This window comes from Stomoxys calcitrans, chromosome 5, assembly GCF_963082655.1.
Source record: "Stomoxys calcitrans chromosome 5, idStoCalc2.1, whole genome shotgun sequence".
Taxonomy (NCBI): Eukaryota; Metazoa; Arthropoda; class Insecta; order Diptera; family Muscidae; genus Stomoxys; species Stomoxys calcitrans.
In genome coordinates, this window is record NC_081556.1 from 142,525,384 (window position 1) to 142,543,677 (window position 18,294).

The 18,294-nt window shown below is 39.2% G+C and overlaps 1 protein-coding gene across 1 annotated transcript in view; it reads right to left on the reverse strand.

Moving 5' to 3' along the window:
• LOC106088771 (protein apterous) overlaps nt 1–18,294 on the reverse strand; it is a 126,506-nt gene that overhangs the window by 85,976 nt on the left and 22,236 nt on the right. The window contains exons 3-4 of the mRNA XM_013254444.2: nt 2,730–3,004; nt 87–303 (exon numbers count right to left, since the gene is read on the reverse strand). Of these exons, the coding sequence (XP_013109898.1) occupies nt 87–303; nt 2,730–3,004 (492 nt within the window). The remainder of the gene's footprint in view (nt 1–86; nt 304–2,729; nt 3,005–18,294) is intronic.

Here is an 18,294-nt window from a genome sequence, read left to right on the forward strand (position 1 = left end):
GGGTATTTGTGGGGAACCCCAAGTGGGGGTATTTTTTGTTTTGATGCCCATCTCTTTTCATTGCACCTTTCCCTCTTTTCACTCACCTGTATTAGACGCCCACACCCTGCACAGGGTGGACTGCAATTTGGTTTTGTTTCAGTCGCTGATTCCGGACTACTGGGCGGTCCATAGGGTTCTGTTTTGAAGGATATGCCTGAGTTTGTCTCATCGTTGAGATCATCCGGACAATCGGTTTGGCCACGACTAATGGCATATTTGATGGAAGATTCATCGAATGTCGCTTGTTCGGCCGTTTCATAGCTGAAATAAAGTAAGAGGATTAACACAATTTTAGGATTTCGTTTGTCCTCGAAATATTCGTCTAAGACCCCATAAAGTACATATAGGGTTGCCCAAAAAGTAATTGCGGATTTTTTAAAAGAAAGTAAATGCATTTTTAATAAAACTTAGAATGAACTTTAATCAAATATACTTTTTTACACTTTTTTTCTAAAGCAAGCTAAAAGTAACAGCTGATAACTGACAGAAGAAAGAATGCAATTACAGAGTCACAAGCTGTGAGAAAATTTGTCAACGCTGACTATATGAAAAATACGCCATTACTTTTTGGGCAACCCAATATGTTCTTGATCGTCATGACATTCTAAGTCGATCTGGCCCTGTCCGTCCATCTGTCGGTCTGTCCGTCTGTCTGTCAAAAGCTCGCTAACTTTCGAAGGAGTAAAGCTAGCCGCTTGAAATTTTGCACAAATACTTCTTATTAGAATAGGTCGGTTGGGAAAGTAAATGGGCCATATTGGTCCATGTTTTGATATACCTGCGCAAATTTTTATCCGATTTGGCTGAAATTTTGCACATAGTGTTTCGTTATGACTCTCACCAACAGTGCTAAGTATGGTTCAAATGGACTGATAACCTAATACAGCTGCCATATGAACCGATCTTGAATCTTAACTTCTTGAGCCTCTAGAGGGCGCAATTCCTATCCGATTTGACAGAAATTTTGCACAACGTGTTTCAATATGAATTCCAACAACTGTGCTATGTATGATTCCAATCGGTCCGCAACCTGATATAGCTGCCATATTAACCGATCTTGAATCTTGATTTCTTGAGCTTTAGAGGGCGCAAATATTATCCGATTTGGCTGAAATTTAGCATGAGGTGATTTGTTATGATTTCCAAAAACAGTGCTAAGTATGATTCCAATCGGCCCATAAACTGATATAGCTGCCATATAAACTGATTTTTGATCTTGACTTCTTTAGCCAATAGAGGGCGCAATTCTTTTTGGATTATACTGATATTTTGCATGAAGTGTTTCGTTATGACTTCCAACAACTATTCCAAATATGGTTAAAATAGTTCCGTAACCTGATATAGCTGCCATATAAACTGATCTGGGATCTTGACTTCTTGAGTCACTAGAGGGCGCAATTATTATCCGATTTGGCTGAAATTTGGTATGAGGTGTTTGAAATGAGTATGGTTGAAATTGGTCCATAACCTGATATAGCTGTCATATTAACCGATCTGGGGTCTTGATTTATTGAGCAAATAGAGGGCGCAATTCCCATCCGATTTGGCATGACGTGTTTCGTAATGAATTCCAACATCTTTTCCAAGAATAATTCAAATCGGTTCATAACCTGATATAGATGCCATTTTGACCTATCTGGGATCTTGACTTCTTGCGCCCCTAGAGGGCGCAATTATTATCCGATTTGGCTGAAATTTTGTACAACGACTTTTCCTATGACCTTCGACATACGTATCAAATATGGTTCAAATCGGATCATAACCTGATATAGCTGCCATATAAACCGATCTTGGGTCTTGACTTCTTGAGCCTCTAGAGTGCGCAATTCTTATCCGATTGGAATGAAATTTTGCACAACGTGTTTTTTTTTATGATATCCAACAACTGTGTGAAGTATGGTTCAAATCGGTACATAACCTTATATAGCTGCCTTATAAACCGATCTTTGATCTTGACTTCTTGAGCCTCTAGAGGGCATAATTATTATCCGATTTGGCTGAAATTTTACATTCAGTGTTTTGTTATGACTTCCAATAACTGTGCCAAATATGGTTCAAATCGGTCCATAACCTGATATAGCTGCCATATTAACCTATCTGGGATCTTGACTTATTGCGCCTCTAGAGGGCGCAATTATTATCCGATTTGGCTGATATTTTGTACAACGGTTTTTCCTATGACCTTCGACATACGTGTAAAATATGGTCTGAAGTGGTCTATAGTTTGATACAGCTCCCATATAAACCGATCTCCCTATTTTACTTCTTGACCCCTTAAAGGGGGCAATTCTTATTCGAATTGGCTGAAATTGTTCATAATGACTTCTACTATGGTCTCCGACATTCAGTTCAATTATGGTCCGAATCGGATCATAACTTGATATATCTCCAGTATCATAACAAGTCTTTTCTTTTGTCCTTTATTTGCCTTAAAAGAGCTGCCGGAAAAGGAATTCGACAAATTCGATCCATGGTGGAGGGTATATAAGATTCAGCCCGACAAAATTTGGCACGCTTTTACTTGTCTTTTATTATTTTGTTTTTGTATTACTCTATTTCTTAATGTTTATTTTTTTTTGTTCTTTATTTTTCGTTTTGTGTTTTTATTAATTTATTTTTCTTTTTTTTTCCTTTTTTAAAATATTTTTTTTTAATTTTTGTTGTTTTTTTTTTACTTTCCCACTTACCTTCTAAATGCAACTGAATAGGCTGCCGCCGCTGCACTAAAGGGCTTTGTACTGTGTTCGCATATATCGGGACATGTTGAGCAGGATGATCGAAAGATGAATTGATTGCTATGATTACTACTGCTATTGTTGTTGTTGTTATTGTTGTTGTTATTATTACTACTGTTATTTGCACCTGCAGCACTGCCGCAATGTGCAGCGTTTCCTTGATGTGCTACAGGTGGTGTTGGACTTTTTTCCCTTGCACCTGGCCCAAGAAATCTTGCGCTCTGCTGCTGCAGTTGTCCATGTATAAAATAGAAGAAGAAGAAGAAAAAATCTAAGAATTAATATAAAGCTCAGCAGTATGTTAATAGGTAAAGAATAAGTGATAATGAAAATTATTTATTGGTAATGAAATATTTTATAATTTCAGGCAAATGTAGTTTCAGCTCACTTTAACTATGAGTTTTTCATCATGGCGAAATATTGTTCTGAGGCCTTGCAAAATTTGTCCAAGCCATGTCAGTCAATCTATCCGACTGTTGTTGTTGTAATAGTAAATTGTGCCTTAATCCTGAATTCGTTTACAGCAAGTGAACAATGATTTGGTAGTAAGTCGAGTAGGATTGACTGACCAAATAAACAGGTGTTGTGTGGTGTGCGGTCACACTTCCAGCACGTTGGCATCAAACCTAGATCAGTAGGAAATCAGGCCGATATTCACCACTTCTCTTCTGTATGCTGTTTAGATCTGCCTGATACGCTGAGGTTCTAGAAGCTCTCTTGTAGCACTGAACCTCTCACTCTAGATCATATAGTTTCAACCCTACGTCACTGGGTGTTTATTTACAAGATCGTGCTTTGGATGTCCTTTAATAGCATGCAAAACAGCCGTTGTGCTATTTAATTTGACAAGGAGGCCAACGTAGCGCAGAATTTATTATGTTCGCCTTTAACCTTGAACGCCTGGGTTCCAATCCAGGTGATAACAAAATAATCTGCGAGGGTTATCCCCTTCTAGTGCTGGTGAACATCTTGATCGATCTAGGCCTAATTGCAGAAATATGTCGAGGGGCTTAACTTAACTCACCGTCCTAAATTTCGGCGACATCGAACAATAAATGCGCCTTTTATGGGTCCAAAACCTTAAATCGAGAGATCGGTATATATCGCAGCTATATTTAAATCTGGACCGATCTGTGCCATAATGCAGAAGTATGTCCAGGGGCTTAACTAAACCCACTGTCCCAAATTTCAGCAAAATCGGAAAATAAATGTGGCTTTTATGGGCCTAAGACCCTAAATCGGCGTATGGGTCAATATGGCAGCTATATCCAAATCTAGACCGATCAGAGCCAAATTAAAGAAGGATGTCGAAGGGCATAAAACCGGACACTGACTCAAATTTTAGCGAAATCGGACAGTAAATGCGCCTTTTATGGGCCCAAAGTCTTAAATCGAGAGATCGGTCTATATGACAGCTATATCCTAATTTGGACTGATCTGTGCCATAGTGCTGAAGTATGTCGAGGGGCCTAACAAAACTCACTGTCCTAAATTTCGGCGACATCGGACAATAAATGCGCCCAAAGCCTTAAATCGAGAGATCGGTCTATATGGCAGCTATATCCAAATCTTTACCGATCTTTACCAAATTGAAGACAAATGTCGAGCGGCCCAACACAACTCACTGTCCCAAACTTCAGCAAAATCGGATAATAAATGTGGCTTTTATGGGCCTAAGACCCTAAATCCACGGATCGATCTATATGACAACTATATCCAAATCTGGACCGATCTAGGCCAAATTGAAGAAGAATGTCGAAAGGTCTAACACAACTCACTTTCGAAAATTGTGGCAAAATTGGATAATAAATATGGCTTTTATGGGACTAAGACCCTAAATCGAAGGATCGGTCTATATGGGGGCTATATCAAGATATAGTCCGATATAGTTCATCTTCGAATTTAACCTGCTTATGGACAAGAAAAGAATCTGCGCAAAGTTTCAGCTCAATATCTCTATTTTTAAAGACTATAGCGTGATTTCAACAGACAGACGGATAGACGGACGGACATGGCTAGATCGGCTTATATTTTTACGCTGACCAAGAATATATATACCTTATAGGGTCGGAAATGGATATTTCGATGTGTTGCAAACGGAATGACAAAATGAATATACCCCCATCCTTTGGTGGTGAGTATAAAAAAGATGTCAAAGGGCTCAACACAATTTACTGTCCCAAATTTTAGAGAAATCGGACAGTAAATGCTCCTTTCATGGGCCACAGATCTTAAATAAAGAGATCGGATTAAATGTCGGATATATCCAAATCAAGACCGATCTGGACCAAATTGAAGAAGGATGTTGAGTGGTCTAACAAAACTCACTGTTCCAAATTTCCGCAAAATTTGATAATAAATGTGGCCTAATGGGCCTGAGACCTTAAATCGGCAGATCGGCATATATGGGGGCTATACCAAGATATAATCCGATATAGCCCATATTCAAACTTAGCCTGCTTACTGATAGGAAAAAAAATCTGTGCAAACTTTCCACTCAATATCTCTATATTTAAGGACTTTAGCGCGATTTCAACAGATAGACGGGAAGATAGGGAAGGAAAACATTTTTGGTCCAACAGTCGAAAAGTTTAGCCTCCACGAGATAACGTCCAATAATGGGTTGAGGCATACTCCACTCGACTGACCCAACTGCTTGATGAAATCACTCCTTGTTCCGATGATATAATGGTGCAGTGACAAACTATTGCCCACTCCATGGAAGATGCCGCGAAATCCGTACTTGGGTACCGGAAGCCTCCTCCAAGAAACCCATTGCATGAAGGAGAGGTATCGGGAGAAAAGGAGAGAGGAGAAAGGTCTATTCCGCAGAAACAAAAAAGGAAATGGAAAGACGTGAGTGTGAGTGAATTGAGATGTACAGGAGTCAGAATGAAGTCCGGAAATTCTACCAAAAAAATAAACATACAACCGATGGCTTTGGTGCAGGCACATCCTCCTGCAGAGACAAAGAAGGAAATCTGGTAACTGACACAGATAACATGCTGGGGATATGGAAAGAACATTTTACCCAACTGCTAGTGTCCGACGTTGGCGGCGAATAGGATACCGCAGAACCAATCAATGATGATGGTGTTGAATTTTACCTCCTAGTCAGAATGAGGTCCAAGTAGCAGTGAACCGACTAAAGAACAACAAGGCAGCAGGAGCCGACGGGTTACCCGCTGAACTATTGCATGCACATCCTGCTGCAGAGACAAAGAAGGCAATCTGGTAACTGACACAGATAAAATGCTGAGGATATGGAAAGAACATTTTACCCAACTGCTAGTGTCCGACGTTGGCGGCGAAGAGGATACCGCAGAACCAATCCCTGATGATGGTATAGAATTTTTACCTCCTAGTCAGAATGAGGTCCAAGTAGCAGTGAACCGACTAAAGAACAACAAGGCAGCAGGAGCCGACGGGTTACCCGCTGAACTATTGCATGCACATCCTGCTGCAGAGACAAAGAAGGCAATCTGGTAACTGACACAGATAAAATGCTGAGGATATGGAAAGAACATTTTACCCAACTGCTAGTGTCCGACATTGGCGGCGAAGAGGATACCGCAGAACCAATCCCTGATGATGGTATAGAATTTTTACCTCCTAGTCAGATGAGGTCCAAGTAGCAGTGAACCGACTAAAGAACAACAAGGCAGCAGGAGCCGATGGGTTACCCGCCGATGGGTTACCCGCCGACGGGTTACCCACTAAGACTGGGGGCGACACGCTGATAAGGCGTATGCATCAGCTTATCTGCGCAATCTGGCTAGAAGAACGCACACCCGGTGATTGAAACTTCAGCATACTATGTCCCGTACACAAGAAAGGAGACAAGACGGAATGTGCCAACTACAGAGGAATAAGTCTCCTCCCCATCGCATACAAGATACTCTCGAGCGTACTGTGTGAAAGATTAAAACCTAAAGTCAATGAGATAATTGGGCCCAATCAATGCGGCTTTAGACCTGGTAAATCCATCGTGGACCAGATATTCACACTGCGCCATATCCTTGAAAAGACCCGAGAAGGACAAATTAACACCTACCATCTCTTTGTTGACTACAGAGCCGCCTTCGATACTCCTTTGCGGTCAAAGGTATTTAAAGCCATGTCTGAGTTTGGTATCCCTGCAAAATTAATCAGACTCTGCAGGATGACACGCGTTCCTCAGTAAGAATAGGAAAGAATCTCTCCGAACCATTTAATACCAAACGAGGTTTTAGATAAGGAGACAGCCTATCGTGTGATCTCTTAAATATCCTGCTGGAGAAGATTATACGAGATGCAGATGTGAATAGATATGGCACACTAATCACAAGAGAACACATGCTACTCGCCTATGCCGACGACATCGATATCATAGGTCGGTCATCGGAAGTAGTAACTGCAGCCTTTGAAAGAATCGAAAGAGAGTCAGTGAAAATGGGTGTGGCAGTAAATGGAGATAAGACGAAATGGATGGTTTCTACTCCCAAAAAGCCTTGCACAACCGAGCAGATAAAAGAAAATGGAGAAAGTTGGGAACCATAACTTTAAGAGAGTCAGTAACTTTATCTACCTCGGCACCGCCGTAATCGAAACGAATGAAACCAGTTTTGAGATTAAGCGAATACTGGCAAATAGATGCTACTTTGGACTAAGTAAGCAGTTTAGAAACAAGGCCACCTCTCGACAGACGAAGATTACACTTTACAAGACACTGATACTAGCCGTGCTGTTATATGGTTCTAAAGCATGGGTACTTGTGAAAGCAGATGAGGCAGTGCTTGGAGTATTTGAGAGAAAGATTCTTCGTTAAATATATGAACCAGTTTGCGTTAATGGAGAATACTTAAAATTTCAAGATGATCAAAAATAATCATACCAATAATCATAGGATCCAAAAGCAATATTGCGAAGTGTTACAAATAGAAAGACAATGCTAGTGTATCCCCCCTCCGACTTTGAAGAGGCATAAAAGACCTAAAGAGAAACCTGCTTCCTTTGTGATTTTTTTTTTGTAACAGCATATGGTTTCATTTTAATTAAGGACATTCGAAACAATTTTTTTTTTTCAATCCATGGAAAGAAGTTGATGTTTTTTCAGCACCCCAAGTCAAAGTAAAAAATCACACAAAACTATTTAAAATTTGAAAAGTTTATTTTTTTTCACAATAATGCAGACTTTCCGGCTTTATTCCAGACGAGAACTTATTCGAATTTTCAGTTTTTGTTTTTTGCTATTCCTCTGTCACTTTTTTTGTGAAAGATGTTGCAAATTGTTGTGGTTGCTGTTGTTGTTGGCGTATTTTTAAGGTTAATTAGCATAAAAAAGATTTGACAAGTTTTTGCAGTTGACACTTTTCAACATTCGTCGCGGCGAGACTTGTAAGAGTGGGAATGAATATCAACGCCAATGTGGCCATCACCGCCACCAGCAGAAGTGAAAGAACAACCAGAAGAAGAAGAAGACTTTTTGCGGTAGCAATTTTTGCTTGTATTTAATTTTTATTTTTGTTTTAAAAGTTGTTGGTCGTGTGTTCAGTTCAACGCATTACTGTTTTCACTATATTTCTTGGTTCTTTACCAAGTCAAAGGATTCATTTTGATTTGTATGCCCTCCACCATAGGATGGGGGTATACTAATTTCGTCGTTCTGTTTTTAACACCTCGAAATATGCGTCTGAGACCCCATAAAGTATATATATTCTTGATCGTCATGTCATTTTAAGGCGATATAGCCATGTCAGTCCGTCTGTCTGCCAAAAGCACGCTAACTTGTCAAAAGCACGCTAACTTAAGCTAGCCACTTGAAATTTTGCACAAATACTTTTTATTAGTGTAGGTCGGTTGGGATTGTAAATGGGCCAAATCGGTCCATGTTTTGATATAGCTGCAACATAAACCGATCTTGGCCTCTAGAGGGCGCAATTCTCTTCCGATTTGACTGAAATTTTGCACGTAGTGTTTTGGTAGCACTTCCAACAACTACGCTAAGTATGGTTTTCAATCGGTCCATGTTTTGATATAGCTGCCCTATAAACCAATCTTGGGTCTTCACTTCTTGAGCTTCTAGAGAGCGCAATTCTCGTCCGATTGGACTGAAATTTTGCACGTAGTTTTTTGGTAGCACTTGAAATTTTGCACAAATACTTTTTATTAGTGTAGGTCGGTTGGGATTGTAAATGGGCCAAATCGGTCCATGTTTTGATATAGCTGCAACATAAACCGATCTTGGCCTCTAGAGGGCGCAATTCTCTTCCGATTTGACTGAAATTTTGCAGGTAGTGTTTCGGTAGCACTTCCAACAACTACGCTTAGTATGGTTTTAATCGGTCCATGTTAAGATATAGCTGCCCTATAAACCGATCTTGGGTCTTGACTTCTTGAGCCTCTAGAAAGCGCAATTCTTATCCGATTGGACTGAAATTTTGCACGTAGTTTTTTGGTAGCACTTCCAACAACTGTGCAAAGTATGCTTGAAATCGGTCCATGGTTTGATATAGCTGCCATATAACCCGAACATGGGTCTTGACTTCTTGAGCCTCCAGAGGGCGCAATTCTCGTCCGATTTAACTGAATAATTTTGCAGGTGGTGTTTTGGTATAACTTCCAACAACTGCTCAAAGTATGGTTCAAATCGGTCCATGTTTTAATATAGGTGCCCTATAAACCGATCTTGGGTCTTGACTTCTTGAGCCTCTAGAGAGCGCAATTCTCTTCCGATTTGATTGAAATTTTGCACGTGGTGTTTTGGTATAACTTCCAGCAACTGCTCAAAGTATGGTTCAAATCGGTCCATGTTTTAACATAGGTGCCATATAAACCAATCTTGGGTCTTGACTTCTGAAACCTCTAGAGCGCGCAATTCTCATCCGATTTGGCTGAAATTTTCCACGTAGTGTTTTGTGCGAAGTATGGTCCAAATCGGTTCATAACCTGATATAGCTGCCATAAAAACCGATCTGGGATCTTGACTTCTTGAGCCTCTAGAGGGCGCATTTCTCATTCGATTTGGCTGGAATTTTGCACATAGTGTTTTGTTATGACTTCCAGTAACTGTGCTAAGTATGACGCAAATCGGTACATAACCTGATATAGTTACCATATAAACCGATCTTGGGTCTTGACTTCTGAAGCCTCTAGAGGGCACAATTCTCGTCCGATGTGACTGAAATTTTGCCCGCAGTGTTTTGGTATCACTTCCAACAGCTGTGTGAAGTATGGTCCAAATCGGTCCATAACCTGATATAGCTGTCATATAAACCGATCTTGGGTCTTGACTTCTTGAGCCTCTAGAGGGCGCATTTCTCATTCGATTTGGCTGAAATTTTGCATGAGGTGTTTTGATATGACTTCCAATAACTGTGCTAAGTATGGCGCAAATCGATTCATAACCTGATATAGCTGCCATATAAACCGATGGGGGATCTTGACTTCTTGAGCCTCTAGAGGGCGCTATTCTCATCCGATTTGGCAGAAATTTTGTACAACGGCTTCTCTCATGATTTTCAACATACGTATCAAATATGGTCTGAATCGATCTATAGCTTGATATAAAGCTATCTTCCGATTTTGCTTCTTGAGCGCAATTTGTATTCGAATGAACTGAAATATTACACAAAGACTTCAACAATGTTCAGCATTCATTTATGGTCCGAATCGGACTATAACTTGATAAATAGCTTGAGCAATACCTTAACAGTTTCTATTCAATATTCTTTGTTTGCCTAAAAAGAGATAACGCGCATAGAACTCTACAAATGCGATCCATGGTGTAGGGTATATAAGATTTGGCCCGGCCGAACTTAGCACGCTTGTTTTTTGTTTTTTTTTTTTATTTTTTCTTTATTTCTTAAAATTTTTTTTTTATTTTGAAAATGTTGTGGGATTTTTTTGTTATTGTTATATTTTATAGACAATTCAAAATTTATGTTTAATTCATTTATAACAGTACACTGAGAATAATGTATCTTAATTGAAAACTTTAAAATTTGAATGTCTAATACTAGGGTGATGACTTTTTTCCTCAAAAATTGTTTCCTATTACACGAATGAATGAACTTTTCCCTATTTATGAATAAACAAATTAATTCCATTTAAATATTGAAAAGGGTCGCGTACAAACCGCTCTGAAATGAATTTTTTGTGAAGTTTTTTAAATCATTTTGTGCGCGAGGTTTTTTTTACTCATCATCTGACATGTATGATTTTTTCTGATCATAAATAAAAATTCATCAAAATATGTTACAGGGATATATATTGGATTTATATGGGAGCTATATCTAAATATGGACCGCTATGGCCCACTTACAATCCCAACCGACCTACACTTATAGGAAGTATTTGTGGAAAATTTCAAGCACCTAGCTTTACTCCTCCGAAAGCTAGCGTGTTTTCCACAAACAGACGATGATACAGACAGACGGATGAACGGACATGACTAGATTGACTTAAAATCTCGTGGCGGTAAAGAATATAAACGTAATATGTACTTTATAGGGTCGTAGACAAATATTTCGATTTGTTGCGAATGGAGTGACTATGTTATTGGATTACTATGTTTGAGGATATAGAAATACCCATAAAAGAAGAATGCACACGGAAAAAAATATCACGAACATTTTTATACCCACCACCAAAGGATGGGGGTATATTCATTTTGTCATTCAGTTTGCGACACATCGAAATATCCATTTCCGACCCTATAAAGTATATATATTCTTGGTCAGCGTAAAAATCTAAACGATCTAGCCATGTCCGCCCATCTGTCCGTCCGTCTGTCTGTTGAAATCACGCTACAGTCTTAAAAAATAGAGATATTGAGTTGAAACTTTGCACAGATTCTTTTTTTGTTCATAAGCAAGTTGAGTTCGAAGATCGGCTTTATCGGACTATATCTTGATATAGCCCCCATATAGACCGATCCGCCGATTTAGGGTCTAAGGCCCATAAAAGCCACATTTATTATGCGATTTTGCTGAAATTTGGGACAGTAAGTGCAGTTAAGACACTCGACATCCTTCTTTAATTAGGCCCAGATCGGTCCAGATTTGGATATAGCTGCCATATAGACCGACCCGCCGATTTAAGGTCTTAGGCCCATAAAAGTTACATTTATTATCCGATTTTGCTGAAATTTGGGATAGTGAGTTGTGTTAGGCCCTTCGACATCCTTCTTCAATTGGACCCAGATCGGTCCAGATTTGGATATAGCTGCCATATACACCGATCCGCCAATATAAGGTCTTAGACCCATTAAAGCCACATTTACTATCCGATTTTGCTGAAATTTAGGACAGTGAGTTGTCTTAGGCCCTTCGACATCTTCCTTCAATTTGGCCAAGATCGGTCTAGATTTGGATATAGCTGCCATATATACCGATTTCTCGATTTAAGGTCTTGCGCCCATAAAAGGCGCAGTTATTGAGTTGTGTTAGGCCCTTCGACATCCTTCTTTAATTTGGCCAAGATCTGTTCAGATTTGGATATAGCTGCTATATGGATCGATCTCTCGATTTATGGTTTTGGGCCTATAAAAGCCGCAATTATTATCCGATTTCACCTAAATTTAAAAAAGTGACTTGTTTTAAGCTTTCCATCGTCACATCTAAATATGGTCCAGAGCGGACAATATTTAGATAAAGCTGTCACATAGACCGATCAGCCGATTGAGAGTCTTAAGCCCATAAAAATTGTAATTATTAATTAATTTAGATATAGCTGCCATATAGAGCGATCTACTGATTAAGGGTCTTGAGCAAATAAAAGCTTCATTTATAACCCGACTTCGTTGAAACTTGAAAAGGTTTTGAGCCTTTCGTCATCACACCGGAAAATATTTAGGTATAGCTGCCATTTAGACCGATCGGCCGATTGAGGGTGTTAAGCCCATAGGTATCAGTGTCCGTTAGCCGCGAAATCTGGGTAATGACATATGAAATGTTCCAACGTCTCATCATCTGCCATCACTTGCCGCAACGATTTTGCATTAGTTAGCTCGTAGTCCTATGTGTCCCGTTATGACACCAAAAGCAATACTCACCTCCTTCTTACTTCCTTTCAGTAATATCCTAGTCCTCTCACGATCCGGATGGCCCCATAGGGGTTTCGACGTCCTACCGCCTTTGTCGCCCACGCCCTTAAATCGGACTGCGTCGACCCGATTTCGAGTAAGGATTAACAAATAACAGAATTATTGCAGTATTAGTTAAAATCGGACTTGCATATGTGTGAGAGCTATATCGAAATCTGTACCGATTTAATCTAAAATCGGTGTACATGGTAAAAATCATTGTGCGAAAATTTGGAGAAAATCTGTTAAGAAATACGCTGACAATGTGAAAATCGGCAGATACATATCTATGGGAGCAACATCGAAATCTCAACCGATTTAAATGAAATTTAACGGCAATGCTGGGAGTTATAAGGGATTTTTTTTTGTGCAAAATTTCGTGTAAACCGGTTTACACATGACTACCATATTGCAATATTAGTCTTAATTGGACTAACATTCATATGGGAGCTATATCTACATCTCAAACGATTTCGACCAAAATCCTCACGTTTTGTTTTAGTCCTAAAACAGAGCGAAGTGTAAAGTTTTTAAAAGATTAGGTGATTATAGTGTCTGCAAAGGCTCTAGAACTGTAAATCGGGTAATACATATTAATGGGAGTTATATCTGAATCTGAACCGATTTTTAACAAATTTACCACAAATGTCGAAACTCATAAGAGAATCCCTTGTGCAAAATTTCGTGAGAATTGAATAAGAAAATGATTCTGAGTCGATTGGTTGACTTACCAATGGGCCTAGTTCTCTTCCTTTGGGTGTTACAAGCAAAAGCAAATATGCAAATTTTGCCCATGAACATTCCACTTAGGAACAGGGGCAAACTTCTCACATATCAATGAGTGCTGTCCGATGTAAGTTTAAGCTCAATGATAAGGGGCCTCCTTTTTATAGCCGAGTCCGAACGGCGTGCCACAGTGCGACACCTCTTTGGAGAGAAGTTTTACATGGCGTAGTACCTCACAAATGTTGCCAGCATTAGGAGGGGAAAACCACCGCTGAAAATTTTTTTTCTGATGGTCTTGCCAGGATTCGAACCCAGGCGTTCAGCGTCATAGGCGGACATGCTAACCTCTGCGCTATGGTGGACTCCAGGCAAATGCAAGCAAATGCACTAAGTGATAATACCATGTACCACAGTTTTATTATAGGGTATAAAAAGGTTTTAGCAATATCGACATTTTATTAGAATGGCGAAAATTAAATTCTCCAATTTCTCTCAGTGTACTTTTTGTAATTTACATGTGTTATATACAAGCAATTTAATTTTAATGCATACTAGACCACCATCGGCAATATCATTGGTTTTTGAAGATTTATAAAATGGTCCGTCCTTCCGTCCGTCCGTCCGTTCATCTATCTTTCTTTTTGTCCGTCTGTCCACACGTCCGTCCGTCTATCCATCTGCCTGGCTGTCTGCAGATTTTTTTTGCATTGCTTTTTTCTTTCCTCCCCTTTGCTGGGGCACTGTTATTAAACTAAAAATAATGCTCTTCGATGTTTTGGTGTTTGGTGTAACCAACCATCCATTCGTGTTGATGTCAACGTACAAATACAACTGTCTAATTAAAAGCGATTTTTCTATTTTGACTATTTCTACGGAGGATTTGGTTGCAAAAATCATTTTTGCAAAAAAAAAAAAGAAAAAAAATTTTCTTGTGGCCTAGGCTAGATTTGGTTTCTTTAGACAAAAACGCACAAAATTATGATAGAATTTGTGCAAAGAACCACAAAGAAAAAAAAAAACCCAAAAGCAACGATCTTTTTGAAAAGTTCATAGTCTTTGTAGCGTGCGTTTCTTGTTCGTCTCATTTGATTTTGACGCTGTCATTGTTATGGCGTTGACTGACGCTGGGGCCGCCTAAGCGTTGATAGAGCATTCCCCAAGAGAATCTGCATTTGATTATCAGCAATCTGTCTTTGGTCGATCATAACGATGATGACGATGATCATGAGGATGACGATGCACATAATGATGAGCATCATCATCATCATCATCATCATGATCTTTCTCTCTAATCGATGAAGATAAGAACTAAAATGCTGCTGCCTTAGTTACGCGTCTGCAACGTCTACGGTTACGGTTAGTGACGATGCTAAGGTTAGAATGTTATCACAGCAGCAGCAGCAGCGGCAGCATTGCATTGCATTTCAAATCACAGATTTACTTCTCATACAAATGGTGGGCAATTTAGATTTTGTTGTTGTTGTTGAATTTTTTAGCTTGACCTGCTATTGTCCATGTGAAGTGATAAGGCAGTGTGCATGTGGAGAATCATTTTCGTTCGCATAGCCAACTATTGCAATGGGGAAATGGGTTTGATGTCAAGAAACTCAATAGCAATGGGAATAGTTTGATTATTTTAAACCAGATGACACAACAACATGACTTTCTAAATTCTAAATCCAAGACTTAAACTTAGAAATAGCGGAAGATGAGTTGGTGGTAGCTTAGCAAATGAAATTTGGGGTATTAATTTTTATACCCACCACCGTAAATTTTATACCCCCTATGTATGGAGGCCACCGTAGCGCAGAGGTTAGCCTGTCCGCCTATGACGCTGAACGCCTGGGTTTGAATCCTGGCGAGACCATTAGAAAAAAAATTTTCAGCGGTGGTTTTCCCCTCCTAATGCTGGCGACATTTGTGAGGTTCTATGCCATGTAGAATTTCTCACCAAAGAGGTGTCGCACTGCGGCACGCCGTTCGGACTCGGTTGTAAAAAAAGTAGGCCCCTTATCATTGAGCTTAAAACTTGAATCGGACTGCACTCATTGATATGTGAGAAGTTTGCCCCTGTTCCTTAGTGGAATGTTCATGGGCAAAATTTGCAATATGTATATTTATTTAGTCATTTCGTTTGCAACACATCGAAATATCCATTTCCGACCCTACAAAGAATATATATTTCGGAAAAAGAAAAAAAAAATTCTAGAAAAATTCTAAAACGATTTAACGATGTCCGTGTGTCTGTCCGTCCGTCTGTTGTAATCACTCTAGAGCCTTCAAAAATTGAGTTATTGAGCTAAAATTTGGCACAGATACGTCTTTTTGATGCAAGCTGGTTAAGCTTTTGAACGGGCCAAATTGGACCATATTTGGATTTAGCTGATATATAGACCGATTTTCCGATAAAGGGTCTAATGGCCATAAAAACTTTATTTTTCATCCGATTTTGCTGAAATTTGAAACAGTGAGTAGTTTAAGGCTTCCCGACAACTATCTTTAGATATAGCTACCATATCGACCGATCTCCCGATAATGGATCTGAAGACCATAAATGTTTTATTTATTACCCGATTTTGCTGAAATTTGCAACAGTGAGTTATTTTAAGTCTCCCAACATTTGACCTAAATATGGCTCAGATCGGCCTATAAAAGCTTTATTTATTACCCGATTTCGCTGAAATTTAAAACAGAGGGTTATTTCAAGCCTCTTGAGCCTGAATGTTGGAGACCGTAGTAAAGGGTGATTTTTTTGAGGTTAGGATTTTCATGCATTAGTATTTGACAGATCACGTGGGATTTCAGACATGGTGTCAAAGAGAAAGATGCTCAGTATGCTTTGACATTTCATCATGAATAGACTTACTAACGAGCAACGCTTGCAAATCATTGAATTTTATTACCAAAATCAGTGTTCGGTTCGAAATGTGTTCATTCACCGTTCAGCGATGAGGCTCATTTCTGGTTGAATGGCTACGTAAATAAGCAAAATTGCCGCATTTGGAGTGAAGAGCAACCAGAAGCCGTTCAAGAACTGCCCATGCATCCCGAAAAATGCACGGTTTGGTGTGGTTTGTACGCTGGTGGAATCATTGGACCGTATTTTTTCAAAGATGCTGTTGGACGCAACGTTACGGTGAATGAACACATTTCGAACCGAACACTGATTTTGGTAATAAAATTCAATGATTTGCAAGCGTTGCTCGTTAGTAAGTCTATTCATGATGAAATGTCAAAGCATACTGAGCATCTTTCTCTTTGACACCATGTCTGAAATCCCACGTGATCTGTCAAATACTAATGCATGAAAATCCTAACCTCAAAAAAATCACCCTTTAGAAGTCATTGTGTAAAATTCCAACAAATTCGAATAGGAATTGCTCCCTTTAGGAGCTCAAGAAGTAAAATAGGAAGATCGGTTTCGTATGTTGAAAGTCACGAGAGAAGTCGTTGCACAAAATTTCAGCCAAATTGGATAATATTGAGTTGCCCAAAAATTAATTGCGGATTTTTCATATAGTCAGCGTTGACAAATTTTTTCACAGCTTGTGACTCCGGTATTGCATTCTTTCTTCTGTCAGTTATCAGCTGTTAATTTTAGCTTGCTTTAGAAAAAAAGTGTAAAAAAAGTATATTTGATTAAAGTTCATTCTAAGTTTTAATAAAAAATGCATTTACTTTCTTTTAAAAAATCCGCAATTACTTTTTGGGCAACCCAATAGTAAGAATTGCGCACTTTAGGGACTGAAGAGGTAAAATAGCGAGATCGGTTTATAGGAGAGCTGTATTTGGCTATAAACCGATTCATGCCATATTCGACACGTATGTTAAAGGTCATGAGAGAACCCTTGTACAAAATGTCAGCCAAATCGAGTAATACTTGCGTCCTCTAGAGCCTCAAGAAGTCAAGACCCCAGATCGGTTTATATGGCAGCTATATCAGGTTATGCACCTATTTGAACTATTCTTAATACCGTTATTGCAAGTCATAACAAAACACGTCATGCCAAATTTCAGCCAAATCGGATAGGAATTGCTCCCTGTAGAGGCTCAAGAAGTCAAGACCCCAGATCGGTTTATAGAGCAGCTATATCAGGGTATGCACCTATTTGAACCATTCTTAACACCGTTATTGAAAGTCATAACAAAACACATCATGCCAAATTTCAGCCAAATCGGATAGGAAATGCGCCCTCTAGAGGCTCAAGAAGTCAAGACCCCAAATTAGTTTATATGACAACTATAGCAGGTTATGGACCGATTTGAACCATACTCAGTACAGTTGTTGAAAGTCATAACAAAATACCACATGTAAAATTTCATAATAATTGCGTCCTCTAGAGCCTCAAGCGTCCTCTAGAGCCTCAAGAAGTCAAGACCCCAGATCGGTTTATAAAGCAGCTATATTAGGTTATGGACCGATTTGAACTATTCTTAATAAAGTTATTGGAATGCCAAATTTCAGCCAAATCGGATAGGAAATGCGCCCACTAGAGGCTCAAGAAGTCAAGATCCAAGATTGGTTTATATGGCAGGTATATCAGGTTATGGACCGCTTTGGACCATACTTAGCACAGTTGTTGGAAGTGATATCAAAACACTATGTGCAAAATTTCAGTCATATTGGAAGAGAACTGCGCCCTCTAGTGGCTCAAGAAGTCAAGAACCAAGATCGGTTTATATGGCAGCTATATCAAAACATGAACCGATTTGGCCCATTTACAATAC